This window comes from Canis lupus, chromosome 22 (genome assembly GCF_048164855.1).
Source record: "Canis lupus baileyi chromosome 22, mCanLup2.hap1, whole genome shotgun sequence".
NCBI lineage: Eukaryota > Metazoa > Chordata > Mammalia > Carnivora > Canidae > Canis > Canis lupus.
Window position 1 is genome coordinate 51401672 of NC_132859.1, and position 27691 is coordinate 51429362.

General features: G+C 49.3%; 1 protein-coding gene across 1 annotated transcript in view; it reads left to right on the forward strand.

Moving 5' to 3' along the window:
* Nucleotides 1-27691, forward strand: part of ACSS1 (acyl-CoA synthetase short chain family member 1) — a 58462-nt gene that overhangs the window by 21590 nt on the left and 9181 nt on the right. Inside the window, exons 3-12 of the mRNA XM_072793623.1 lie at nt 5082-5281; nt 11748-11923; nt 12319-12471; nt 15678-15825; nt 17094-17231; nt 22290-22382; nt 23574-23686; nt 24084-24210; nt 24939-25066; nt 25174-25237. Of these exons, the coding sequence (XP_072649724.1) occupies nt 5082-5281; nt 11748-11923; nt 12319-12471; nt 15678-15825; nt 17094-17231; nt 22290-22382; nt 23574-23686; nt 24084-24210; nt 24939-25066; nt 25174-25237 (1340 nt within the window). The remainder of the gene's footprint in view (nt 1-5081; nt 5282-11747; nt 11924-12318; nt 12472-15677; nt 15826-17093; nt 17232-22289; nt 22383-23573; nt 23687-24083; nt 24211-24938; nt 25067-25173; nt 25238-27691) is intronic.

The following is a 27691-nucleotide window of genomic DNA, read 5'->3' on the forward strand; positions in this document are numbered from 1 at the left end:
ATGTCCTGCCAGGGCACCAGCTGTTTTCTGGGCTCGTGTCCAGGACCAGTCTTGTCCAGTGCTGCCAGCCTGGCATCTGGCTCCCTCAGTGTTGTGAGCTGGGCTCTGGGCCTGGAAAGGAAGAACTTTTCTGGAGACAAGACTTGGGTGGGAGGCCAAGTGCTGAGGTCTGAGGGGAAATCAGACATTAATCAGGACAGGACTTTTTTCAAGTCTGATCTTACTTCAATTCCTCAGGAGTTTGTCTAGAGGTCAACTGCATAGGGTTTTGTCAGAGCAGGAGAGAAAGCCTTAGGAGGAGTCGTTCAACCTGAATATGCCTAGTGAGGTGTATTCTTGGGCAGGTGGTCCTCAATGTGGAGCCAAACATGGAATCATGAGGGGAGAGGCCATGCCCAGCCCCATCCTCTCTCCTGTTCTCCTCCATCCTGATTACAAGAAAGGCTCCGTGTGACTGCTACTTCGATGTGCCCTGCTTGGCCCTCCATGCAAGCCCCGTGTGAGAAAGGGGCCTTCCTGCTTTGTTCTGCTTCCTCTTTACTACCCCATCTTCCAGAAGTGGCTTGCTGAAGAAAATACTGAACTGCATAGAAGCAAGATGAGTGGCCTTTCAGGTTCTGCACCTAGGTCCTGGAGTTAACCCCTCTTCTGTCAGCACTCAAGCTTGGAGAAAGCAGGGACTCTGAAATGCTTTGTGTCTGTCACAGGCCTTACAGTCACAGTATCAACATGATCACATGGGTTTATTTCCCTCATTGGCACAAGAAACTAGGAGAAAGGTAGCTGTGGGTGGTTTATCAGTAGGAGTGGTCCCTCTCATCTGCTGTCAAAGGGGTAGGACATTTTCCTGCCTGTGTGATGCTGCTATGATCGTCAGCCTCGCCCTCTCTGCCTCTCTCAGTGCAGGGAGAAAAAGGTGTCTGTAGAGTGGACAGGCGCTCACGGTGAGAGCACGGGCCTGAGGAGTCCTGTGCCTGCCAGAGTTCTTGTCATTGCTCGCTTATCTGCTATTCCCATTCATTCAACAAATATTTATCAAGCCTTCTATGAATTAGGCTCAGCTGCAGGCCCTAGGGAGAAGGCAATAACCCCCAAATCCCTGCCCAAGAAGATCTTGTACTTAGCAGAGTAGATATCTGGGCAATGAAGGTGGTATTTATTTAATGAAAACTAAGAGCCAGAGTAATTGTAGAAAGTGAACAAATCATGTATTCCCAATTTCTTTCTTTCTTTCTTTTTTTTTTTTAAGATTTTATTTTTTATTCATGAGACATACAGAGAGACAGAGACACAGGGAGAGAGAGAAGCAGGCTCCTTGCAGGTAGCCCGATGTGGGACTTGATCCCGGGAGACCAGGATCATGCCCTGAGCTGAAGGCAGGCGCTAGACCACTGAGCCACCCAGGGATCCTCCAATTTATTTCTTAAATAGAATTCACACACAAACACACATGCACACACGAATGCACATGCGGCTTATCTTACTTCCCTGGGCTGTCATCGGGAAATGGCTAGGAGGGAAAGATACTTTTGAACGATAACCATGCAAAAAGTTTTGATTAGAGTACAGATAAATAAATACCAGTGTATATCTTCCTGTCTTTCTTCTGAACTCTATTTCCAGCTATGTCCTGTTTTGGACTGAGCAGGGCCAGGGGCCTTTATACTGATGAGACATGACAAGTGTCTGGTTACAAATACTTGAGGTCAGATTATGTCTTTAGCATTGGATAAACATTCTTCCCTGCCGATGTTGATAGTTGGCTATAGAAAGTCTTTTCCCTTCACCCAAGGCCAGTCAGCATGTTGTGAAGCCTCATTAGCACCATGCCAAACTTCTGTATTTGTGTACATTACCTGCATATGTTCATATTGAAAGTCTGGCCCTGAGGAGTCTACAATGCAGACAAACTTAGGTATCTTACTCAGTCCTAGACTAACAAATGTTACTTTTTTTCTTTGCACTTGAAAATACGACTCTAACCCACTTCAGTAAGATCATTTCTCAGAAAGCTGCAAGGTACCATCCCTTGGGAAGACCCTGTAATCAGGAGGAAGCCAATATTTCCTGTAGTGACAGCCCAAAGCACTAGCCTCCGAGTGGCTGCATTATCTTTTTGATACAGAAATAGTAGCGTTTCAGTTTGTGGGAGTCTTTTTTTTTGTGGGGAGTCATTGAGAGGTCACAAGTATCCAAGAACATGCTTTTGAACAGTTTTTGATTATGTGGAATGATAGGATTGCTCAAATAACATCTATTTTTCAATGAGTTGAAGACCTAGGTTTGCTGACCATATTTTCCAATGGCAAAAGTGTGGAGGAATCAATGTGTTCTTAATTTACGTTATTAAATGTACAGTTGAGGTCAAGGGCCTGGGTACCCATATCCTGCTCTAGACAAAAACCATGGGGATGTGGGGGCACATTTAGTAACGCAGAGAGTAAGTGGGGTCACGGATGGCTGGATGAGAGAACTGGGAGAAGAAAGGCTTCTTGGGGTGTGACGGGGTCTTGAGAAGTTCGAAGGACTGTCATTGAATGATAAATTTGATTTATCCAGCTTTAAAGGACTGAGCTAGGGCTAAAATGACAAAGCAAGAGTCAGCCCTGTGAGGTGGTGACTTTCAGCAGTATGATGCTTAAGTAGAGGTTGGACCACTGTTGGCAAGAGTGTGGCAACAAGATTTCTTGACCTCAAGGGAGACTGCACGACCTCACCTTCAAGGAGCCCTTTGATTTTGAGGTTTATGGCTCTGGCAGAGTGGATAGCAAGGGGAGTGTGCTTGGAGATTTACCCAGATCAAATTCTTTATCAGAAATCACTGCACGTAGCAGCAAGAGTATGGGACCCACTGGACACAGCTCCAGGTCCAGCACATGCTGACACCTCTCGATCCTCCAGGGAACTCATGGGCTGCCTCAGCTTGGTTGCCAGACCCTGCTCCAGGGCAATTGCTCAACTGCCCTACAGTAGTGGGGCAAATACTGCCACTGTGGGGGAAAATCACCATTCTTTCCCCTCTGCTCCTTTGCTACTCCTCACTGCAGCCAACCTGTCCAGAAAGTTCTCCCTGCTGCCCTCAACACCAAGCTGAGGTGATAAATCCCCTTCACACTTTTGTGCATGTGCCTTCATTTCTGTAGCTGGAGCCGTGGCCCTGGAGGATATGTTCCCTCTCATCCCCATGGTGTCTGGAAGGGAATCTTTAACATCTTAGGAACCTACCAGTCAGCTATGTGATTTTAGAAATGATTTTTATAATTTTAGAAAATGATGACAAAGAGATCTGTTGGGAAAGATAATACCTACTGAATGTTTGGCAGGGTCTTGGGTAGGTGATGCTTCTCCTGAACATGTGAGACAGGTACACAAGATGCATGGCACCTGCTGTCTCAGATGATCACATGGCTGTTGAGAAAGGCCAGCTGCCACATTTAATGCAGCTACTGTAGAAGACTCACCCAGGATGCTCTGTCTAGACAGTTCCTATTTGTTCCTTGACTTCTGACTGCGGCCTTGGTCTAAGAAGAAGCGCTGAATCCCGTCAGCGCTGAGCAACACACATTCAAGCCTCCGTCTCCCAGAGCCCTGCCCAGAGGCTTGCATCCTTAGCTATGGAAATCGGGCCTGCCCTGGACCTGCGTCCTCCACCATCGCCGCGTCCTCAGTGCGGGCATGGGCTGCCCCAACCTGCTTCCCCGGGCTACCGCGAGTGTTCTGGGCGCCGAACTCTGGGGGCTTTGGTGTTGGGGCTGTGCTCTTCAGCACACACTCAGGACGCGGTGCGCGGGGTGCCGGGCGGCGGCTGAGAGCTGGAGGAGGGGCCGCCCCGCAGGAGGGAGGAGGGGCCTGCAGGAGCCGGCGTGTGCAGGGGTCGCGAGGCGCAGTGCAGGCTGCCCTTGTGCCCTCCCTGGTTTGCACAGGTCTCCTCGCAGGGCGGCGTGGGGCAGGAGCAGAGGCCCCCGGAGTCTCCGCCGGGACAGGGTGGCGGTGAGTTCCATCCGGCCGCTGCCTCGGGGCGACTGTTGCCGAGCGGGGCGGTCCTCCGGGGCGACGCCGGCGCACGCGGCCCTCGGCGAGGAGCCTGGCGGGGCGGGGCGGGGGGCGGGGCCGGGGGCGGTCGGGCTGCGCGGGCTGCTCGAGCCGGGCCTCTCCGCCCGGCCCCTGCAGCCGGCCTTCCTTCCCATGGTAGTTCCGTCATCAGATAACAAATCAAAATCGCGTTGCAGCAAACAAGGCAAAACGACTGATTGCCCGCACAGCCCCGGGGCAGCCGTGAGGACGCAGAACCCGGCGTCGCGCTCCCCGGGGCGCCCGCCCTCCCGTCGGCTCTGCTCGCGGCCGGGGCTCGGCACGGGCGCGGCGCCGCCTCCCGTCTGCCCTTCCGGGGTCGGCCGTGGACTGTCCTTGGCTCCGATTGGGCTGGGCTGGGTCACGTGCCAACCCGGAAGCCAATCCGCTGGCCCGGCTGGGAGGTGGAGGCGGGGCCACGGGGACCGGAGAGGTGGGGCGGGTGGGTGTGGGGCGTGGCCGCCCCCGCCCGGCCCGCCCCGCCCGGCCCGGCCCGCCCCGCCCCCGCCCGCGCAGGGGGGTGCGCTCGCTGCCCGCTCCTCGGCGCTGGGGGGCGGTGGTCGTCGCGCCGCGGGTCTTCCCTCTGACTCACTGGCCGCGCAGACTTGAGAAGTCTGTGGCATAAGCCAGGACCTCGCAGCTGCAGCCTCCTTGGTGCCACTGGGTTGTGCCGGCTCGGAAAACTGGGGTCTTACTTCCCCGTGACCCCTCCTTCCCCACTTGACTTAGGAGATCACCCTTGAGGGCGGACGCTTCCAGAAGTCTGAGGGCTGTGATGCCTGAGGCTCCGGCCACCTACCAAGCAGGGCCCGTGGATCTCCGTCACTGCCACCTGCGAACTTGAGAACATTATCTTCTGGAAGAGAGCTCGCCCGGCGACAAGCACTTGGGTGCCTGCTTCATTCCCGGCCCGGCTGGGGTACAGGGCTTGTTTGCAGAATGATGCCGCCTTGAGCTGCTCTGCGGTTTGGCCCTCTCCATCTCTGATGGCCTCTTTCCTTATGCTTCAGGGAACTGCTGGAGACCACATGCCGCCTGGCCAACACGCTGAAGAGACATGGAATCCGTCGAGGGGACCGTGTGGCCATCTACATGCCTGTTTCCCCACTGGCGGTGGCTGCAATGCTGGCCTGTGCCCGGATTGGAGCCGTCCACACCGTTGTCTTTGCTGGCTTCAGTGCAGAGTCCTTGGCTGGGAGGATCAATGATGGTGAGCCTTTGGGAGGGAGGGAGAAACCTGGAGGCCCTTGGCCTTTGTTCCTTGGGCCTGGCCATCAGGGATTTAGAGTGGAGACAGACGTTAATACAGATCACACAGACAAATGGCAGATACCACCAGGGACAGGGACATGGCTGAATGAGCATTTGTTCTGTGAACTGAGACTTTTTTTCTTTTTTTGTGAACTGAGATCTGATGGCACTGGATTAACTAGGTGAAGAAGGAAAGGAAGATGGAAGATTCCAGGTGGAGGGAACAGCATAGGTGCCAGCTGATTGGTGGGAGGAGGCTGGCATGGCTGTGGTGGAGGGAAGAAATGTGTGGGAGGAGATGAGGCTGGGAATGTATGGGGAAGGTCTCACAGGTCAACAGCTAGAAGCCTTCCATCATGAGGGAGGGTGGGGTGGACCATTCCCGGAGGCCTGGAGTCAGGTATGGGGGCTTATAGTGCATCCTTATGGATTTCTGTCTGCAGGTAGGTGAGAATTTCCTGGACAGTGTCCAGAACAATATTGTCTCCTTCCTTTTCTTTGATGTGGGAGGGCTGAGTGTCTAGATGGTGACCCCATGTCTTCAAGGTCTGACCCCTGCTCACTGAGATATTAGAGAGTCCCCTGAGCTGCATCACCAAGAAGGGTGCTTTTAGGGACCATTGGGAATTTTTTGTGTCTCACTGAAGACTTGCCTTTGGGTGGTGAACAGAGCTAAAGGGCAGAATTCTCAGACCCGGGCTGACCACCTTCTTTCCACTCCCTTTCTATATCTCTCCCTCCACTTTCAAGGGTTGGTGTTGTCACTCATTTCTCTTTCTCTCTCTCTCTCAACTTTGTAAAACTTACTATGTGCCAGGCACTGTTCTAAGCACTTTGCCAAAGTCATCCCTTTTAACTTAACTTAACTTAAAGCTAGTCTTCATAAGTATGATAGGCGACAGTACTCTATTTTTCCCTTCCCCCACTTTTTCTGACAGCTATAATCATCTTAAAGTGTATAGTTCAATGGCATTAAGCACATTCACAATGTTGTGCAGTCATCATCACTGTCTATTCTGGAACTTTCTCATCACTCCAAATGGACATCTCATACCCATTAAGCAGGTATTCCCCATTTCCCCCTCCACCTAGCTTCTGGCAACCACTGATTTGCTTTCTATGTGAAGTGGTTTGCATATTCTGGATATTTCATATAAATGAACTCATACAGTTTGTGGCCTTTTGTATATGACTTTTTTGACTACTTACAACGTATCATTGCTTCATTTCATTTTCTGTAAATAAAATTTTATTGTGTTAGGTATACCATGTTTTGTTTATCCATTCATCTGTTGATAGACATTTGACTTGTTAATACTTCTTGGCTCTTCTGAATAGAGTTGCTGTGAACATTCATGAGAACACTTGCTTTCAGTTTTTCATGCATATACTTTGGCTTGGAATTGCTGGCACACACGGTAAATCTATATTTAAGTTAGTGAGAAACTGCAAAACTGTTTTCCCAAGTTGCTCTGTTGTACATTCCCACCAGCAATGTATGATGGGTTACAGTTTCTTTAAATCTTCATCAACGCTTGTTTTTTTTTTTTTTTTTTTTTTTTAAAGATTTTATTTATTCATGAGAGACAGAGAGAGAGAAAGAGAGAGAGAGAGAAAGGCAGACACAGGCAGAGGGAGAAGCAGGCTCCATGCGGGAGCCCGACATGGGACTCAATCCCTGCTCTCCTGGATCACACCCTGGGCTGAAGGGGCACTAAAACTCTGAGCCACCTGGGCTGCCCTCATCAATGCTTATTATCTCACTTTTAAAAGAAAAATTATAGCCATCCTAGTAGGTATGAAGTGCTATTTCATTGTGGGTTTGATTTGCCTTTCTAATGACTAATATTGAGCATCTTTTCATGTGCTTCTCCTTTTGTACGTCTTCTTTGGAGAAATGTCTAAGTCCTTTGTCCATTTTTAAATTGGTTGTTTGTCTTTTTTGTTGTTGAGTTGTAAGAGTTCTCTCTGTATTCTAGATGCTAGAATTTTACCAGATTTATAATTTGGAATTATCTCTCCCATTCTTTTGTTGTCTTTTCATTCTCTCAGTAGTGTTCTTTGATGCAGAAAAGTTTTTAATGATGAAGTCTGGGTCATCCATTTTTTCTTCTGTTGCTTGTGGTTTTGGAATATATTGCCAATTCCAGTGTCATGAAGATTTGTCTCTGTGTTTTCTTCTGAGAATTTCATAGTCTTAAACTTTTTAGGTCTTTGATCCATTTTGAGTTAATTTTTGTATATGGTGTGAGGTTCAACATCATTCTTCTGCCTGTGGGTATCCAGTGGTACCAGCACCATTTGTTGAAGAGCCTGTTACCCTTGGCACTTTGTCAAGACTAATTTGCCATATATGTGAGGGCTTATTTCTGAGTTCTCTATTCCATTCCTATGCTCTGTATATCTGTCCTTGATTTTCATGTGCCAGACCACTCTTGCATTCCAGGAATAAATCCCACTTGGTCATGATGTGTAATCCTGCTACTATGCTGCTGGATATAGTTTGTTAGCATTTTGTTGAGGATTTTTACATCAGTGTTCATAAGGGGTATTGGTTTGTAGTTCTTTTTTTTTTTTTTTTTTTCCTGTGATACGTTTGTCTGGCTTTGGTATCAAGGTAATACTGGCCATGCAGAATTGGTTAGAAAGTGTTTCCTCCTCTGCAGTGTTTGGACAGAGTTTGAGGATTGATGTTAATTTGTCTTTAAATGTTTGGTAGAATTCACCAGTGATACCATCTACTCCTGGGCTTTTCTTCTTTGGGAGGCTACTGTTTTTGAAGATGAGGAAACCAAGGCACAGAGCAACCAGTTAAGTGACTTGCCTAAGGTCACATTGCTAGTTACTGACAGAATCAGCATTTGAGCCCATTCTGCCATCAGAGTTCATGCTTTTAACATTATGCTAGGCTGATGCTTTCTTCTCTTGATGACATTGGTCACGGCTGCCAAGTTTTTCTGTTAAGATTCTTTAAAACAAGCAAAAGCAGTGGGCCCTGGATATTTAGTAGCTGGGTGCTAGAGCAGATCCCAGAACTTCAGGAACCCTGAACAACAAGGCCACAGAAGGACAGGGGCCAGGTCAGTGCTGAGGCCCTCAGCAGGGGAAACTTCTATAACTTTTCTCTAGAACTTTGCAATTAAGAGGTTCTTACGCACCCTGACAGCCCTCTACATCCAGCTATTCAGATGTCAGTTTCTGGGGACTAGGCTCTGTTGGGACAGGTGTTTACATTCTCTTGGGTCAACAAGGGGAGTGTTTTGGTTTTTTAATACCGTGTAACAAACTACTCTAAAACTTAGTATTTAAAACAATAAATTTTATTGTTATATTTCATGATTCTGTGGGGGTAGGAATCGGATGGGCTTAGTGGGAATGTTTTTTCTCTGCTCCATGATATCTGGGACATAAGCTGGGTTGGCTTGCATGGTTGGCGACTGCCAAGCACCTCTTTTCATCTAGTCTTTTCACATGACTAGCTCGAACAGCCTCAGGCAGTCAGACTCATTACATGAGTGGCTTATGGTTCCAAAAGGATGGAAGTAGAAACTGCCAGTTGTCCTAAAGTCCAGGTCCAGAATACACAGTGTCATTTTTGCCATACTCCATTGGTCCAACCAGTCTGATCATTCTAAATTCAAGGGGAGGAGATCAAGACCCTACTTCTCCTTAAGAAGTAGTATGAGACTAGATGAAAGAATTTGCAACTCTTTGATCCGTCACTGGGAGGGGGAGAGGGGAATGTGAGCATGGCCACCACGGTCTCATCATGAGCTAGGCAGCCACCTCAGTCAATATGTTCTATTCTAGAGTTTCTGTCCCCTGGCCTGGCTTTCAGTCTCTGACCACTCCCCTCACTTTTATCTTCTCTCTTGCTTTAGGGTGTGTGAGAAGTGAAGAGAGAGGGCAATATGGTGGGGGAGGGTGGAGGGCCAGAGAATGATTCTGAGGGGCTTGGGGGATGGGTGCAAAGAATGGCCCCCACGGATGTCCAAACCCTAATCCCCCCAAATCTGGGACTGTGTTACCTTACACAGCAAAAGGGCTTGGTGAATGGGATGAGCCCTAAAATGGGGGAGATTATCCAGGTGAGCCCTGGATATCTAATTATGTAAGCCCTGGAAATCAAAGAACTTTGGCTGGATGCAGAGGACATGTGGCAGAATGAGAGATCAGAGCATGAGAAGGACTTGATCTGCCTTTACTGGCTTTGATGATAAAGGGGGTCACAAGCTAGGGGATGTAGGTGGCTCTAAAGGCTGAGAATGACCCTTGGCTAACAGCAAGGGAAATGAGGAAATGGGGACTTTAGTCCTAAAGTAATATGGAGCTGAGTTCTGCCAACGCTGAATAGCTCGGAAGCAGACTCTTCTCCAGAGCCTCCAGATAAGAGCTCTGCTCTCTCACATCTTGATTTTAAACATGAAACTCCAAGAAAAGAACCCTACCAAACTCACCTGGACTAGAGAACTGTGCACTAAAATATGGGGTTTTCGAGATCCTAAGTTTGTGGTAATTGGCTATGGGAGCAATAAATGAAGGCAGATGCTAATACCAGCTCAAAAACCAGGTTGGTAAAATCAGAGCTTCCCAGATAAAGTGTCATGCTGATCTGGCCTGATGCTGTGCACACACCCTGTACCCATCACCCAGCTTCAGGGAGAACCACAGAGTGAGACATGCTTCCAAGCACCTCCTAGGAACTAGGTATATACACAGAGGTTCCTGCCCTGGACAACTGCTTGGGTGGAAAGCCTCAGACAAATGAGTGCCAAAAGCTAGGCATGTGCCATGGGAAGCTGCAGAGGGCTATAGTCCACAGAATGCAGTTCTAACACGCAGGATGGGCTGGGGCCACTGCTTTCTCCTGGAGGGTCCTGAGCTTTCTTTGTCTGTCATCCCCTTGAGGCTGGGCTCTTTCTACCTGATGAATCATCTCCCTTCCTGCCCCATAGGGAGTTTACCTGGTCCAGTGTCAGCACCTGGGATATAGGCCACGATGGTCTCGGACAGGCTGCCCAGCTGATTTCGTTTCCCCAGGGTGACCGATGGCCAAGGCTGAGGAGCAGAGTGTACAGCTGAGGTCCCCTGGCATACAGAGCTCGATGACACTGCCCTGGGTGCTCCAAGCACTCTAGAGTACGCCTCTGACCCTTAGATGACCCAGCCAAGGGCTGAGAGAATTCTTAGGTGGCCTTTGAGGGCATGTCCTCTCTAGGTCCCTTGGGATGAAGAAAGAATATGTTGCTAGAGGGTACTTTTCCAACTGAAAAGCTGAAGGAGATGGGTGCCTCAGTCAGGGCTCCCACAGAAGCAGACCCTGAAATGAAAGGTCAGGGGTAGCCAGTTCATTTGGGAGGTAGTCCTGGGAACTGCTAGAGGGTGGTGGGGAGTGGGGCTGGGCAAGGGGAATCCACCAGACCAGCTTCCACAGATGGTTCCTGGAGCTCAGTTCTCCAGGGAACCCTGGGGGTGATGGAGACACATGTGTCAGGATAGGCTCCTGGGGTGGGGGGAGTGGGGTTATTTACATTCCAACCCTTGACTCATTGTGGAGGGCTGCTGGGGCTGGGCATTCCATTGGCACTTCTGCCTGTGACTTTGGAAGAAGTCCTTGGTGAAGAGTGATAAAAGCTCTGAGGCTGTGTGTGGAGCCCTGCCAGTCACTACTGTACCTGGGTGTTTGTTCCGGGCTCCTCCTTATGGGCCAGTTATAGAACAGTCCACTGCAGCCTTGATTCCTCTGGGTCATCCCAGGTTGGGGCACAATATGGAGGGTCATTCCTTTTTATTTTTATTTTTTTTAAGATTTAATTTATTCATCACACACACACACACACACACACACACACACACAGAGGCAGAGACACACACAGGGCAGAGACAGACCGAGGGAGAAGCAGGCTTCCTGCGGGGAGTCCGACGCAGGACTCGATCCCAGGACCCTGGGATCACCACCTGAACTGAAGGCAGACACTGAAGTGCTGAGCCACCCAGGCATCCCGTGGAGGGTCCTTCCTTTGCCTATGGTTCTGAAGCCCAGTTTGCCTCTGTACTCAGTTCCCTGCTCAGGTCCTCACCGTCAGTTAGCTGTGGGAGCTTGGGCCTCCCCAGCCTTGTCCTGGGCCTGGCGAAGCCTTGCCTGGTCATTGCAGAGCAGGTGTGGACCTGCAGGGCCTTCTGCTAAAGGCGAGGGTGGGGGCTTGTCACTCCTGGTACCCCCTGGGGGTGTGGCCTCTGTTTTCTGGACACTGAAGCTTCTTGACCCTGCACAGGGCTGGGGCACATGGGACATGTTGGGGCTTGGTCTCAGCATCTTGGTGATGCTCTGCCACCACGGTGGCTGTGGCCAAGGACGGTGTGACGGCCTCTCCTCTGGGAAAGTGCCCAGGGCAGATGTCAGCATACCTTTTTGTCTCCATTAGCCAAGTGCAAGGTGGTCATCACCTTCAACCAAGGACTCCGGGGAGGGCGCGTGGTGGAGCTGAAGAAGATCGTGGATGAAGCCGTGAAGCACTGCCCGACCGTCCAGCATGTCCTGGTGGCTCACAGGACGGACAACAAGGTCCACATGGGGCATCTGGACATCCCTCTCGAGCAGGTAGGTTTGCCTCACTTTGTACAGTTGGAGGAGGAGAGGTAATTATTGGGTTAACTGGGTCTGAGTTTTGTCAGACTGTGGTCCTCAACCTGGGTCCCCTAGAGGCGCTCAGGGTTCCCTAGTGGTAACTGATGGACTTACATCGTGGTTGGGAAGGTGGAACTCAAATACCACAAACATACTGAGACACTTAATATAACAGAAATGATCAGATCCTTCCTTTTATTTTGTGCTCTCTCTGCATCTGGAGTTGAACTAGGGTAGGGTAGAGAAGGTGAACTAAACCCAGTCTGCCAGGTCCTGTAGCGGCCAGGTAAGAGGGGTTCTCAGAAAGGGTAAATGGGGGCAGAGGGTAACTGCCTTGGATGGGGCCGTTTATGTCTTCCCCCTTACAGGAGATGGCCAAGGAGGATCCTGTGTGTGCCCCAGAGAGCATGGGCAGTGAGGACATGCTTTTCTTGCTGTACACTTCAGGGAGCACTGGGACGCCCAAGGGACTCGTCCACACCCAGGCGGGCTACCTGCTGTATGCTGCCCTAACACACAAGGTATGCTCCTTGGTGTGTTGGGGTGACAGGTGCTGTGCCTCTGTGCAGGGCTCTGAGTAGGGAGCCAGAGGCTGGATGAGGCTAGAACTCCTATTATGACCTGGTGCCCGTCTGTGTGAGGGGCTAATGCATCTCCTAATGCTGTGAGTTGTGGCACTGACACAGTGAGTAAGTTGGTGTGGGGACTGAGTTTCTGTGCTCATCTAGGTTTCTGGTCTGTAGCTCACTGCTGGCCTTTAGCCCCTCGGTACTGGTATCTCCTCTGAAGGACTTGAGCCCTTCCCCAGGTTGGATGCACAACCTGGTACAGCTGCATTGTGACACTCCAGGGCCCAGGAGCTTAGGCCTTCCTGGCCCCCTTCCTCCGTGAAAAATGTTACGATTATAATTTACAACTCAATTGTGTAGAGATGGATAGGTTGCTTTTACATGTTAAAATGCTTACTGCTACTTAAAAGATCTTTTTTTCCTCTCTTGGTATTAAAAAAAAAGAAAGTAAAACAGTTTGGTACACCCCCACAGGTAATGTGGGGTTTGTTCATTAGGGCCACATTTTAAAAGTAAAATTAGAAAAATATTTATTTTTCTAAGGAAACTTAAGTTCAGTATACGGAAAATAGTGGACTACCCTCTAGGGCCTATAAAGCAGATGGTATGGCATATTTTTATTCTAATAAATGCATTTAAAAATCAGCACTTATTTGAATGTGGGGGAATTGTGGGCGGTTGTGGTTTAATTGGCATCCCTGGTCACTTGGGGAATAGTTTCACTTCCCAGGTAAGATTTGGTTTTAAGATAGAGTTTATGGACCTGTCACAAAAAGCGAAACTCTGCTCTAGCTGGTGCCAGCAGCAAAGGGAACTGACTGGCCAGGTAACCAGCCATCCCAGGGTTATCCAGGAAGGGCTCAGACATTGGTCCTGGGTGGTGCTGTCTTTCCTGCCTTGGCCTCCTTCCTCTGTGCTGACCACATCCCTCCCCAGGGGCTAGAGAGAACCTCACAATCCCAGCAAAATCACTGGCCTGGTTGCAGTCCAGGGCCCCATTCTGACCCAGTCACTGTGGCTGGGGTGGAGGTGGTGCTGATTGGCCAGGCATGGTCACATAGGGGGTGAGCTCATGAATGAGTGTGGCAAGCAGCAGGTGCTGGGAGGCACGTAGTAGGCATGCACACTACACATGACATAGTCTGAGTGGCGATGCACCCATTCCACTGGCAGCCACTCATACCCAGGACGAAAAATGTTGAAAGTGAGCCAGAAAGACATATGGTATAGATTCAAGCTGAACAGACAAGGTATTACCTGAACCCAAATCCGTATTATAGCAGTTATCTTCTCACTGGATGACCTTGAGCATGCCACAGAACCTTTCTTGACCTCAGTGTTCTCTGGAAAACCCCATCCTTCCTCAGCTCTTGGTGGCAGTGTTGCAAAGATTGACACATCAAGTGAAAATACCTTGGGAAATTTAACTACTGAGACCAAATACCAAGAACTTCAACAGAGTAGACCAAAATTTTCCCACTGGTTTACAGTGAAGTTAACAGTTTACAGTTAAGTTAAGTGAGCTTAGGGAAGCTAAGCTATAATAGGGTTAGAGATTAGTTTTTGTATTGTCAAAGGGTTACCAGGACCCAGTCTACATGAGCAAAAGAAGTCAGGGTATAGGTGTCTTTTGAATTTCTCATTGCAATAAGAGATTTTTTTTTTTTTTGAAGCATTAGGAGTAGAAACTTTCAGCCTTCTGTAAGATAAAAGTATGCACACATGTAGAGGACATTAGGATTGTGGGTTCTTCAGGGAGAAGGACAGTGGGCTCTGAAAGGATGACGGATGTGAGCAGAGTTTGGAGATGTGTCTCAGAGGGTCAGGGCCCTGGCTGCCTGCTGGGCCCTTTGGAGCCTGGCTGGCCCCAGGCACTTGCTCCCCTTTCTAGAACTGCGGGGAGAGAAGTCTCTAGCCCCATGAAAGAGTTGGCAATTTGGGTTCAAGTTGTACTGAAAATCCTTTCAGTCCCAGAATGCTGTGGAGCTTTGGGTATCGGTGTCCCAATTCTCCAGTCAGTGAAAGCACAGTCCTCCCTGAAAGAATCCTCCCTCCTCCGTGGGACACACCTGCACCGGGCCCTGGCTGTCTCAAGATCACTGTGCTGTATGGGGACTCCGGAGAATCTCAGGGTTCATCTTCGTAGCAAGAAACTGGGCCACTCATCCAGAGATTTAAAGATTTTTTTATTGCAAAATAGAACAATACAGAATAGAAACCAGAAAACCATCCAAATCAAATGTGTGGCTTAATGAATTATTAGAAGGCAAGCCCCACTTCAGTCATAGAAGCCCTTCCCTGCCTGTCTGACCACACCCCCTCCCCATATCCTGACTTTGATAGCGTCACTGTCCCGGGTTTCTGCACTTCTAGCTTTGTTGCCCAACATACATCCCCTGATACTGTAGCTTACTCCTCCCCTCTGATGGTTTTTTGAGAAGTCTTTTAAGCCTTTTTTAACCTGTTGGTCCTCCTCCTCCATCCCTTCCATTTCCTTAGACTTTTTGTGGCACCCAGCGGTTTGTCCCTCTATCCTCTGTGTTTCCTGCATAGGGCATTTGGATCCAGAGGCGGGTGGGGCTCAGGTTGGACTTTGTGATAAGAATGCAGGAGATATATATATGTGGCTCTCTGCTCAGGCTCTCAGAAGCTGATGCTGCTTGAAGCTTTTCTTGGTCTTTTTGGCTTTCTTCTTTAGCAATTTTTAAGGGATCTGAAAAGATTGTGGTATAACTTAATGCAGAAAGCTGCCCTTACTTTAGACATACAACGCGATGAGGTTTTACCAGTGGTACACATGAGGCCACCACCTGCATCAGGATGTGGTGTATCTCCAGCTCCTGGAGGCACTGGCAGGGCCCTGGCAGGCAGTCCCTGAGCAGGGCTGGTACAAGCACGACCTCCAGCTTACAGATCCACTTTGCTTGGCGGGGGCTCATGCGGTATACACCTGGGGTCTGGCTTCTTTCACTGTGGTCTGTGAGAGAGTGCTGTGTGTAGCAGTAACTCTGTCTTGTCACTGCTGTGGCTACATGGAACCCTGGGAGTGCACTTATTCTTTCTGCTCTTGGTGGCCTTAGGAGCAGCTGTGTTTTGCATTTACAGACATGTGGGGACGTGGAGTGACATGCTCCTGATGGCCTCTCCTGTTTCTGCAGCTTGTGTTTGACTACCGGCCAGGTGACGTCTTTGGCTGTGTGGCTGACATTGGCTGGATCACAGGACACAGCTATGTGGTGTACGGACCTCTGTGCAATGGAGCAACCAGCGTCCTTTTTGAGAGCACCCCGGTTTACCCCGATGCTGGTGAGGACTGGGGACCCATAGAGGGTCTCCAGGAGGGAGCTTGAGGAAGGAGGAGATGTTCACAGGAGGGTGGAGTAGAGGCCCTTGCTCTGGTCTGGCTATGGTCCTAGTGGTCCTGTGGCATAGCTGCTGAGCCTTGCCCTACCACATGGCCTGGGACCAGGGGCAATGTCTGCACTGAGATCAGATGAGCAATAGATGGCAGTCTGATTTGTCACTGGAAGGCATCTCAGGACAACCCACTCTAGCATTCCTGTCCTTCTAGCAAACTGGGTGCCTTGGGCTATCCCTTTAGAACTGTTCCTCTCATGTCTCTGGCCACCTGATCAGATCCAGCCCTTTTTAAACACCCAGGCCAGCTGCCAACCTCCTGTTATCCCAGACAGAGGGGACTTTGTCCAGCTCTGCTGCCTGTGCCTTCAGGGCCATCTGTCAGAGAGTGTTGCCTGTGGCCTGGAGCAACCTCCATGAGTTGAGATCACTTTGAGGACCCACATCTCACCTTGGCATCTTCCTCCAAGACAGCACAAAACCCTAAGTGTTTGCTGTAATGCAGTCAAATGGTGGTGGCCCTGCCAGGAGGCTCTTGCCAGGCATTCCACAGCTTGAACAGTGATGTGTGTGCAACTTCTTTGACACCTTCCCTATGCCTCTCTAGCCTCCTGATGGGCTAGATGCACTCTAGGAAGAATGTATGATCTCATGTACGTCACTTCCACCCCTCAAAGCTCAGTTCATTCTGTGTGTAAGAGCCACGGTAGCAAGTTGTGGGGGTTTGTGGGAAACCAGGAGTTTGTGTGTATGCTGGACAATTGCCCTGTGCCCCAGGGCTCACTCAGTGGCAGCTGCCACTGTTCCAGGGGAAGCATTATTATAAATCACCCCCTTAGAGATCATTTAAGTGTGACTGAGCACAAGTTCTGTTAGTGCTACACGGGTTATTTTAAAAATTCACAGTGATATCCCTTTGAACTGATCCTTGCTATATCTTCTGGGATACACCATGTGAATACAAGTGCCTAGAGCCAGGTGAAGGCTGTTTCCAAATGTGCCAGCCTTCCAAATGTGGGGTGTGCTAGGAAATGGTTGCCACAGGGAACTCCCTCTCAGAGGGCTCCGTTCCCATCCCATTGATGGGTATTGGGGTTCCATTTCTGTGAACACAGGTGTTTGCATGTATCCAGTGCCCAGTAACTGTTGACTGATATCTAAATAAGTTAGATAATGTCCGGTGGGCTCAGACTGACTGAACTTGGGCCCTTCTGTAGGTCGATACTGGGAGATGGTGCAGAGGTTAAAGATCAATCAGTTCTATGGGGCCCCGACGGCTGTCCGGCTGTTGTTGAAATACGGCGACTCCTGGGTGAAGAAGTATGACCGCTCTTCCCTGAGGACCCTGGGGTCAGGTGAGTGGCCTGCCATGCTGCAGGAGAGGGTGCGTGCCATGTGGCAGAGTCAGTGCAGGCTTGTAGATGGCTTTGATCGTGACAGCTGTGTGGCTGTGTCTGTGGTGAATTCAAACAGTGCCAGACTGAATAGGAAGCAGACGTCCCTGCCCGTAAGAAGCTTCCTGGAGGCCCCAGCTGATAATAGTCTGGGGCACAACATTCTGGATGTTTCTGTGCCTGAATTCTGTGCTTCATCTTTATTATGAAAATCTGGTAAAGTGGCCCCAGTCTTCATTAGTGGCTGCCTAGGATTGCAGCGTGGGAATTGAGCATGGTTCACAAAGGTGTTTCCCTATGCTGGGTGCCGACTGGTCCCAAGGACTGGTAAACACCATTCTGTGTTTGTGTGCTGTTCTGGCTGTAGGTATTTCTAAGGCAGAGGGTTGTGAGACCAAAAATTGTCTCCACTTATGATTTTGATAGATGTTACCAAGTCATACAAAAGCATTTTGGAAAGGTGATGTGGGGTTAGTTCAGATGATACGGGCAGGGTGGAAGGTACCCATGCCTTTTCTCTCTCTTTTTTCCTGATTCATTTCATTTCTGCCCCTACACATGTTGTCAGTAGGGAAAACAAGGGTAGGGAAGCCCTCTGTGCTCCTTGGGTGAATACTTGGATCTGTTTGGTGGTTTTTCACAAAGGAAGCATGTGGGGCAGGTGCTACCAGGGATGAGTCTTGCTGCCAAATGAAGCCATGAGGAAGGGAGCTCAGGTCCACATGTACATGTCACTCCTCAGTGACGTTCGTGTGCAGCGCTATAACAGGTCTTAGTGCGCTGGTTCATTCTGTTCCCTTGCCTGCAGTGCCTTGCTGCCCCTCCCCACTTCTGAGGACTCCATCCTTCTTCAGGGCCCTTCTCTGTGAACCTTCTCCGGTGGAGTTCCCTGGCTGCTCTGGACCTCAGGCTCTCTGCTCTCAGACACATCTATATGTTCTTCTGGGATATCTGTTCTCATGCTGACTGTTTCACTGGGTGGTGGGCTCTCCAAGTCCCAGCCATCTGTGTCCTCAGCACCCCAGTGTGGGGCAGTGAGGGTCAGTGAGGGTTGGCTGCTCACCTTGAAGCTGAGTGGCAGGCCCATGAGCAGGAGGCCTAGGTGGTGCACTGAGGGCTCGACACCCAGATGCTGGCATCTCCAGGGCAGATGCTACCCAGCAGTGCTGCCTCCTGCCCAGGATGGCCTGTATCTTTGCCTGGGAGACATGTTTTCAGGTGCCTAGCTCCCCTGTCCTCAGGGTCTGCCTTCTGGTTAGGGTCACCTGGTATCCGGATGACCAAGTACTTTTGAATTTTCCAGGTGGGGTCAGCAGAGTTTGGGGCCCCTTTCTAGAGGGTGAGTCTGAGATGCATCTCTTGGCACATTTAAGCTGTGGAGGGTGAAGCCTGCATGTCCTGAAGGGAGCCATGTGGATGGAAAAGACCTTCCCTCCATACCATAGGGGCTGTGATGTGCCCCTGCACTCTGGGCCAGGCAAAGCTTGGGGACGGAGGGCAAGTAGAGGGCCACAGAAATTCAGATCCTCCAGATGCCATCTGCAGGCCACCTGAATGGGCCCAGGAGTTAGGTCAGGGTAGGGGTTAAGGGAGGTTTGGTTTTCCAGCTGCACTCACGAGAATTGGCTACTAAGGAAGACTTTCACAAGGACCCCAATGATAAGGCATGTGCTCTGAGTGCTTCAGAAGGAGGTGCCCAGCAGCTGCATTAGAGTGGGGGTGCATGTCCTGTCCCAGCCAGGCATCCCCTCTGCCAGCCAGGCCATACGTAACCAGATCCACTTGCTCTCTTAGAGCAGGTGTGGCACAGCTCGCCACCAGGAAGCACACCTAGAGCCCTCCCTGGACTCTGTATTTTGTTGGTCTTGGAGGCACATTCCTGCCAAATAACCAGCCCCAACTGCAGAGTCCTACAGGGCTTTTCCTGGGGCCTGGCTATCAAGAAGCAGTGGTGACAGGCAGGTAAACAGCACCTGGCATCTCCTTGCATGGGGGAAACGGAGGAGACCATGAACCAGTAAGCTTAGTGCCTTGGCCAGGGCCAGTGTGGTGCTGGTCTCTCACTACGCTTCCACAGCTTGAGCTACTTCCAGGTGGCTGGATTAGTCCTCACAGCACACCAGGCTGTGGGAGCATTGACTTCATTTAATCCTCCTAGCCAGCAGAATCCAGCTTACTCAGGACTTCAGCCCCAAGATTTGTGTTAAGATTTATTTTTTAACTTTTTAATTTCATAAGCAACACACAGCTATCCTCTTGTTAGGAAGAAAAAATTGGAACATGGTCATGAAAGCTGACGTCCCCTGTGAGTGCTGCTCCAGGTGACCCTGCTACTTGTGCACCTTCTGAGGCCTTCTGCACAGTTACGTTCCTGGGACAGATACAGCGTGGTTCCAAGATGTCTTTAATGTGAACATGATCACACTGTGCTATCATCCTAGTGTTTATTTGACCTCAGCAGCATGTAGTTTTCCATATGGCTCTGCTCTGTGGTTTGAGAACTTAATTTTATCCTCGAGTGGTGGTTGCCGTGGGTGTGGTCTGGTAGTGTTGACCATGTGGTTGGAGATCCGGGCTGTTGGAAGTTTTCAGCTTATCTCATGGCTTCTTCTTACCTCCTTGTGGGCGTGGGTGTGGGTGAGTGCAGGGGTAGTGCACACAACACCCAGTGCCCATGTGACCAGCATGGGAGGCCCCCACCAGGTCAGGCCTCCTCTACTTGCTGCCTCGTGGGTGGTCCTGAGCAAGAGGCAACCGGCATGAGAGTATTTCACTGTTTAAGCAGCAGTACGTCTAAGCTGGCAAGTTCTGGCCGAGTGCCAGTCTTGTATGGCTGTTTCGTTAGGGTAGTAGTTTAGCCATTGGGGTTGCTATAACAAAATACCACTGACTGGGTGGCTTTTTTTTTTTTTTTTGATTTAAATTTATTTTTTATTGGTGTTCAATTTGCCAACATATAGAATAACACCCAGTGCTCATCCTGTCAAGTGTCCACCTCAGTGCCCGTCACCCAGTCAGTGGTGACCTGACTGGGTGACCCCCCCCCGCCCACCTCCCCTTCCACCACCCCTAGTTCGTTTCCCAGAGTTAGGAGTCTCTCATATTCTGTCTCCCTTTCTGATATTTCCCACTCATTTTTTCTCCTTTCCCCTTTATTCCCTTTCACTATTTTTTTATATTCCCCAAATGAATGAGACCATATAATGTTTGTTCTTCTCCGACTGACTTACTTCACTCAGCATAATACCCTCCAGTTCCATCCATGTCGAAGCAAATGGTGGGTATTTGTCATTTCTAATGGCTGAGGAATGTCCCATTGTATACATAGACCACATTTTCTTTATCCATTCATCTTTCGACTGGGTGGCTTATAAACAACAGGAACTTCTTTCTCACAGTTGTGGAGGCCTGGAAGTCCCAAGGTCAAGGTGCCAGCATGGTTGCTTTCTGGTGAGGGCCCCCTTCCTGGGTTCATAGATGCCTTCTCTCTGTGTCCTCACATGGTTGAAGGGAGGAGGGAGCTTGGTGTGGTCTGTTTTATAAGAGCACTAATCCCATTCCTCAGGGCTTCATGACCTCCCAAAGGCCTTACCTCCTGATACTATCATCTTTGGGGGTTAGGATTTCAACGTATGAAATCTTAGGGGGACACAGATGTTGAGGTCATGGTAGGTAGACACTGAGAAATTGGGGGGTAGTCATAGGGTACAAGTGCGTGTGTGTGTGTGTGTGTGTGTGTGTATACATATATATGTATACATGTAACAGTTGTTACCTATACATATGGTTGACCTTTGAACAACATGGGTTTGAATTGGGTGGCCTATTTACACATGGATTTTTTTCAATAAATGCAGTGCAGGACTATAAATGTGTTTTATTATTTTCTTAATATTTTTTTATCTTTAGCTTACTTTATTGTAAGAATACAGTATGTAACACATACAACATATAAAATACAGGGTAAGTGGCTATGGTATTGGTGAGGCTTCTGGTCAACAGTAGGTGATTAGTAGTTTAGAGGGGTCAAAGTTATACTCAGAATTTTGACTACATGGGATGCTGGTGCCTCCAACCCCTGTGTGGTCCAACTATTGACTGTGTACATGTATATAAAATTACCCAGATCAAGCTGTAGAAATTTCCAGACCCCAGAAGGTCAGTCACCCCCAGTCACAACCACTGTTTGACCACTGTCAGCATAGATTGATTTACTTGTTCTTGAACTTTGTACACATGGGCTCATGTGGTATGTGCCACTCTTGTGCCTATAGGGGCATGACTGTCAGGTCAGCCCTGCTGTGTGTTTGCAGTGGTTTGTGTGTTCTTGTGCCTGTATATCACATGAATATACCACAGTTTATTTCTCCATTCCCCTCTTGATGGCAGTTTTTGTTTTTAACTGCTGTGATCATCTCTGTATGTGAGCACATATATATTCTTTTCTGTAGTTTTTTAAAAAATATTTTATTTATTTATTCATGAGAGACACAGAGACACAGGCTCCATGCAGGGAGCCTGATGCGGGACTCGATCCCGGGACAACAGGATCACGCCCTGGGCCAAATGCAGGCGCTAAACCGCTGAGCCACCCAGGGATCCCCCTTTTCTGTAGGTTTTTAACCAGGAGGGATGCTTTTAATAATAGGATAAATGTAGATTTAGCTTTAGTAGATTCAACCACAGTTTTCTAAGGAGTTGTATCAAGTATGCACTTCTTAATATCAAGAGAAACATCCAGTTGCTCCCCAATTGCATATCAAATTATACTCCTGTAGTGTATGTGATAGTTTCTCCTACATTCTTGCCAACTTTTTAATTTTTCACCTGATGGTGAAAATATCTTGCAGTTTGTTTTCATTGGCAGCCGTTAATGTGATGAATCTCACTGCCTTTTTAGTTTCCTTTTATGTCCTTTAGGGAAATTACAGAGCTGTTTTCCTTATAAAAACCTATCCTTTTTGGTTTCAGATTTATTGAGATTTATTATATTGTTTTTCCTTTTGTGTGTGATTTCAGTGGGAGAACCAATCAACTTCGAGGCTTGGGAGTGGCTCCACAAAGTGGTGGGGGACGGCAGATGCACGCTGGTGGACACCTGGTGGCAGACAGGTGAGAATCCCTGAGGAGAAGGGGTCCAGGCATGACTTTGGAACCTGGTGCCAGGCTTGCTTGCTGTGCAGACAGCACATGAGGACCTGTGGCTGAGCCTGAGTTTTGTAGGGTCGAGTGTGAGTGAGGCTCTGTGATTGCCATCCAACACCACTAATGCCTCAGCCCCATGCATATGTGGTGGTTGGAAAACCCAGTGTCTGGAAGGAGAGTCAGAGCCTGGCTGCTGGCTTGTAGCTGTAAGACTCAAGGATGTGTAATGATTTCTCTGAGCCTTGGGTTCCTCATCTGTGAAATGGGGATGCTCCACTACAGCATAGAAAGTATAGAAAGAGGTGATACAAGTGCTGTATATTGTCCAAGGCCTGAAAGGTAGTAGGTGATTAGCTAAATGTTCTTTTTCCCTGTAGGGGCCACATGCCCAACACAAGTATGTCTGATGCAAATGGGCCCTATTGTAAAGGACCAGACTCTAAATTTAGATTTTAGTGAGAAAGGCCATTTTCTTTTTCCTGTGCCATTTTGTTTTGCTTTGCCCCCTCTCCTCTGGGATATCTGACTTATTAGGATGTTCAGGGCAATAGACTACCACTGATGTAATAAATGTAGCCAACTGGGATCTCGTTCTTCAAGAAGTCATAAAGTGAGGTTGCAAATAGCTCTGTCCTCCATTTGGGAAGGCCCAGGATGGAGACTCTACAAGTGAGTCTTGTGAGGCATTTCCATACAGGCTGATAGAGGGAAGTGCCAAAGAAATACTTGAGAACAATTGTGGGTATTGCTTTACATAGTTTGTGTATGTGTGTGTGTGTGTGTATGCGTGCACGTGCGCGCGCCCAGAAGCAACTCATTTCCTGTCTTCCTATGCAAGTAGGTGGGCTCTGTCCTTTGCTGCAGAGCCAAGGATGAGGGGAGGCAGCACCTGCCTCCGTGGAGTACTGCAGCTCCTAGGACTGGCTCCTCTGCCGTGGGCCTGCATCTTGTTTCTGCAGATGAAAGGACCAGAACCTAAGTCTGGTCTTGTCTCAGAAAGATATCTTTATGTCACTGGGGGCCAAACAGGGACAAATATCCACCTCCCACCCTGAAAGAGCACTTGTGTGTCTTCCATGGACCCTTTGATGGCATGGTCTAGATTAACATCTCTAGCCCTTAGGCCCAGCCTGCATTTCTTCCCCATTCTCCCTGCAGAAACGGGTGGCATCTGCATTGCACCACGGCCCTCAGAAGAAGGGGCAGAGATCCTCCCTGGCATGGCGATGAGGCCTTTTTTTGGCATTGTCCCAGTGCTCATGGACGAGAAGGTAAGGGCCTTGCAGAGGCATGCCCTTCCTGCACACATGCCCTGGAGAGCTCCTGGCACTGTCTGTCCTCCTGGCCTCCTCTGCCCGCTGACTCACATCACACGTGCCTGGCTGTGGTAGGGGGCAGAAGGTGGAGCATTCACTGCAGCATCTCCTCAGGGACACATAGTTGAAATCACTGCATGAGGTGAGCCCAGGGTCCTCCTGGAAGCCCTCACAGACTGGTTCCTTACAGTGGAGAAAGGCAGTTCCTTTGGAGGCATGCTTGTCATTTTTCACATTTCTGTTTTTCATGTATTTCTTTGATGCTTCCCTCTGTCATTTCTCAGAACATTGGTTCTTTGCTTCTCAAGCAGAATCTGTGCATTCTCTCACACATGTGTCTTTGGGTCTATAGGGAAAGGTCGTGGAGGGTGGTAACATCTCCGGGGCTCTGTGCCTGTCCCAGGCCTGGCCAGGCATGGCCAGGACCATCTATGGAGACCACCAGAGATTCATGGAGGCCTACTTCAAGCCTTACCCAGGTGAGCCAGATAAAGTGGATTGCATTTGCATACACTGGGAATCATAGGCACAGAAAATGTTTTTAAGGTCACAATGAGTGAGTGTAGTGCAGCAACACTATGGAGTTAGAGTCCTGCTTCCTCTCCCTCCCTGACCCTCCTGGTCTCTGGAATGAGAAGAGTCCCTGGGGTATAAGTGGGGGTGCATGCAGAGCCTGAAGTGCCTGACCCTTGGTCTGTATGTCTTAGGTTACTAGGAAAGAAGAGTGAAGAAATCACTCTGGAACACTGGCATGATGGCTGGCTGCGAATTTTCTTCTGGCTTTTTATCTCTTTCCTGGTTTGCTTTATGTCATTGGGTTAGATTATATACACAGTTTGCCTATTGGAACCCATCCTCTTTATTCTTAAGCTTGTGAATGAGAGTCACTTTTGGGGATGCTTAGGTGCGCTCCTTGTATATCATCTACTCCCCAGATGTTTGCAGTTGTGATGTCAGAATTCTGCTGATTTGGAGCCACTGCCCTTTCCCTAGCACACAGCCAGATGGCACCGTCTAGAGAAGCGTTTCCCTGAGGGGTTGACAGGAGGGCAGGCAGGCAGGAAGTCCGCAGAGCTGGGGCTTCGGAGCTTTCTTCTGTTGAGCAAGGCCCTGGTGTGTGTCCTGCTGTGTCCCTCCTGGACGGATAGGGGCCCTGCCGGGTCCTGGTTCCAAGGTTTTGGTGCTGAATTCCTCTGCTGTGGTGCAGGCCACTACTTCACTGGTGATGGGGCATACCGGACAGAGGATGGCTACTACCAGATCACAGGGCGGATGGATGACGTCATCAACATCAGTGGCCACAGGCTGGGGACGGCAGAGATCGAGGATGCAATGGTGAGCAGCTGGGCCTCCTTTGCTTGGGTGCGTCCACGACGCCTTGTATCTCCTTGCGTGCTGACTTAGGTGGTTCATTTGCATGTTTTGTTTTGTGTTCTGTACAGGCTAACCACCCTGCTGTGCCAGAGACCGCTGTCATTGGCTACCCGCATGACATCAAAGGAGAGGGTGAGTGCCCACAAAAGGTGTTCTTCATTCCTGGTCTCATGCACACTGTGGCACTTTGTAAAAGGAATGGACCTGGGTGTGGGTGGTAGGGGTTTTTATGGGTCAAGCTGTTGCTTTTTTCTGTCCCATGTAGAGATTTTGGGTAAGGAGACTCGATAGCTTGTATGTTAGATGAGGGTCAGATTTCTGCAATGTCCTAGCTCTGATGTCTTTTAAGGACACACATCCACAAGCAGCCAGGACCTATTTGGCCCCTGCTGTGCTTAGGCATTTCCTCCTATGTCCACATTTGTGTGGCAGCCCAGTTTTGGAGGGTTCACACGAAACACCCTGTCCTGCTCACAGCGTCTGGCAGACAGGAGTGCCTCGGAGTGGGCCCTCTTGTCGCTCTGGGATTACTTTTGTAGGAATTTGTGTGTATGTTTTTTTTTAAAAGACTTTATTTATTCATGAGAGACAGAGAGAGAGGCAGAGACACAGGCAGAGGGAGAAGCAGGCTCCATGCAGGGAGCCCAACATGGGACTCTATCCTGGGACCCCGGGATCATGCCCTAAGCCAAAGGCAGACGCTCAACTGCTGAGCCACCCAGGTGTCCCATGTTTTTGTAGGAATTTGACCTGTGGTTTCCACTGCAGGCTGACAGGCCAGGGGAATGCTGATTGATAATCAGAATAATTTTTTTTTTTTTTAGAATAATCTTTTTTTTAAAAAATATTTTATTCATGAGAGACAAAGAGGGAGAGGCAGAGACACAGACAGAGGGAGAAGCAGGCTCCCTGTGGGGAGCCTGATGCAGGACTTGATCCTAGGACCCCAGGATCACAACCTGAGCCAAAGGCAGAAGCTCAACTGCTGAGCTCACCCAGGTGTCCCTCAGGATAGTCTTTATTGGAAGACACATGTTGTTCCAAGGCCTGCCAGTTTCTAAGCGGGTGGGTCTGGGAAGGGGCAGGGTCACCTGAGTATTGTAGTGCCCAGTGCAGTGTGGCCACACTCACTTGGCCTGTGTGACTTGGACACTCACTGACTCTATACTGCACTGCTGGGAAGACTGTCCTTCACTGCCTGGCCAAGCAGCCTGGGATTGGGTGCTTGCCCTCTTACTGTCAGGACATCCTGTTTCAGTGTCCTCCAATGTCATCTGCCTTCCTGCCACATTGTGTGCCATGGTTCCAGTATTTACTCAAACACTTAATCCAGATTGACCCATTGTAAAATTTAACATTTATTTAAACACTTTTGAAAAGGCATTTTCAGTTGCTGTGAGAAGCATGTGTCGTCCATGAGGCTGTTGCCCCTTCCTTGGCAGGAGACTGGAAAATGCATGAGAGCAGTCAGGGATAGGAAGGGGACAGAGATGGGAACAGGTCCTCTTGTGTGACACTCAGAAGCCTTGGTTCACCTTGCACCCCCATTAGCAGAAACTGCAGCCGAAGTAACTCTGGGATCAGTAGGCCTTTTAGTACCTATCAGGTTGCTGGGAAGAATGTGTGCATCATGGGTATGATGAAAGACGTTTCTGATTTCTAACAACTTTGAGCCTCTATTCATTGGTAATACATGAACAACAGCAAAAGCTGTTTGGTACCTGTTTGTTCCCATTTCCTGTGTTTGCACTTGGACTGAGGGGAGCCCCTGGGTCTTGTCTGATTACAACCCAAACTTGGTGAGCAAAAGTCCTGCCTCATAGAGCTTACATGCTGGAGGGTCAGGGGGTAGAGGGGAGAGACAGACAATAAGCAATAAACACAAGTAATGAGGAAACTACGTAGTGGGTTAGGCAGCACGTGCCATGGGGAGAAGTAATGAAGATGGGGTGGGATCGGAGGAAGTATACCCAGGCGGCACATACATAGGAGCTTCGTGTATGAGGAGTACCGCAGGCCATGAGGGAAGACAGACTGACCATGGTGGTGCTGGGATCACTCATGTGGGGAGACAATAGAATTGGATCTCTAATGTCCCACATTTGCAAGGTGATCCCAGGTGGATTGAAAAGGAATGTAGATACCTGTGGGAACCACTGTTAATCCTTTCTGGAACATGGTGGGATACTGACAAACAAAATTTAATGTTTATGCTAAAATAATTGATTGGCCAGCACTGCCCAACAGAACTTCCTGCCAAGATGGAGCTTTTGCTCTTCATCTGTGCTGTCCAGGACAGTAGCCACAAGCTACAGCTGGCTTATGTGATCAAAGAACTGCATTTTAACCTTAATTTCATTTACATTTAAAGAGCTACTGTGGCTAGTGCCCACCATGTTGGACACATACCCACAAAATTAATTGCCATGTGCTATGTTTCCATGTACCATGTCACAGGACTGGATAGTACATCTCCTGTCAGCCCACATTATGGGCTACTTCACAGATACAGGGATAGCAGGAGAGGTTGAGTCATGCCTCCACGGTGACGTTCCCATGCAGTCAACACCAGAGCCAAAAGGAGTT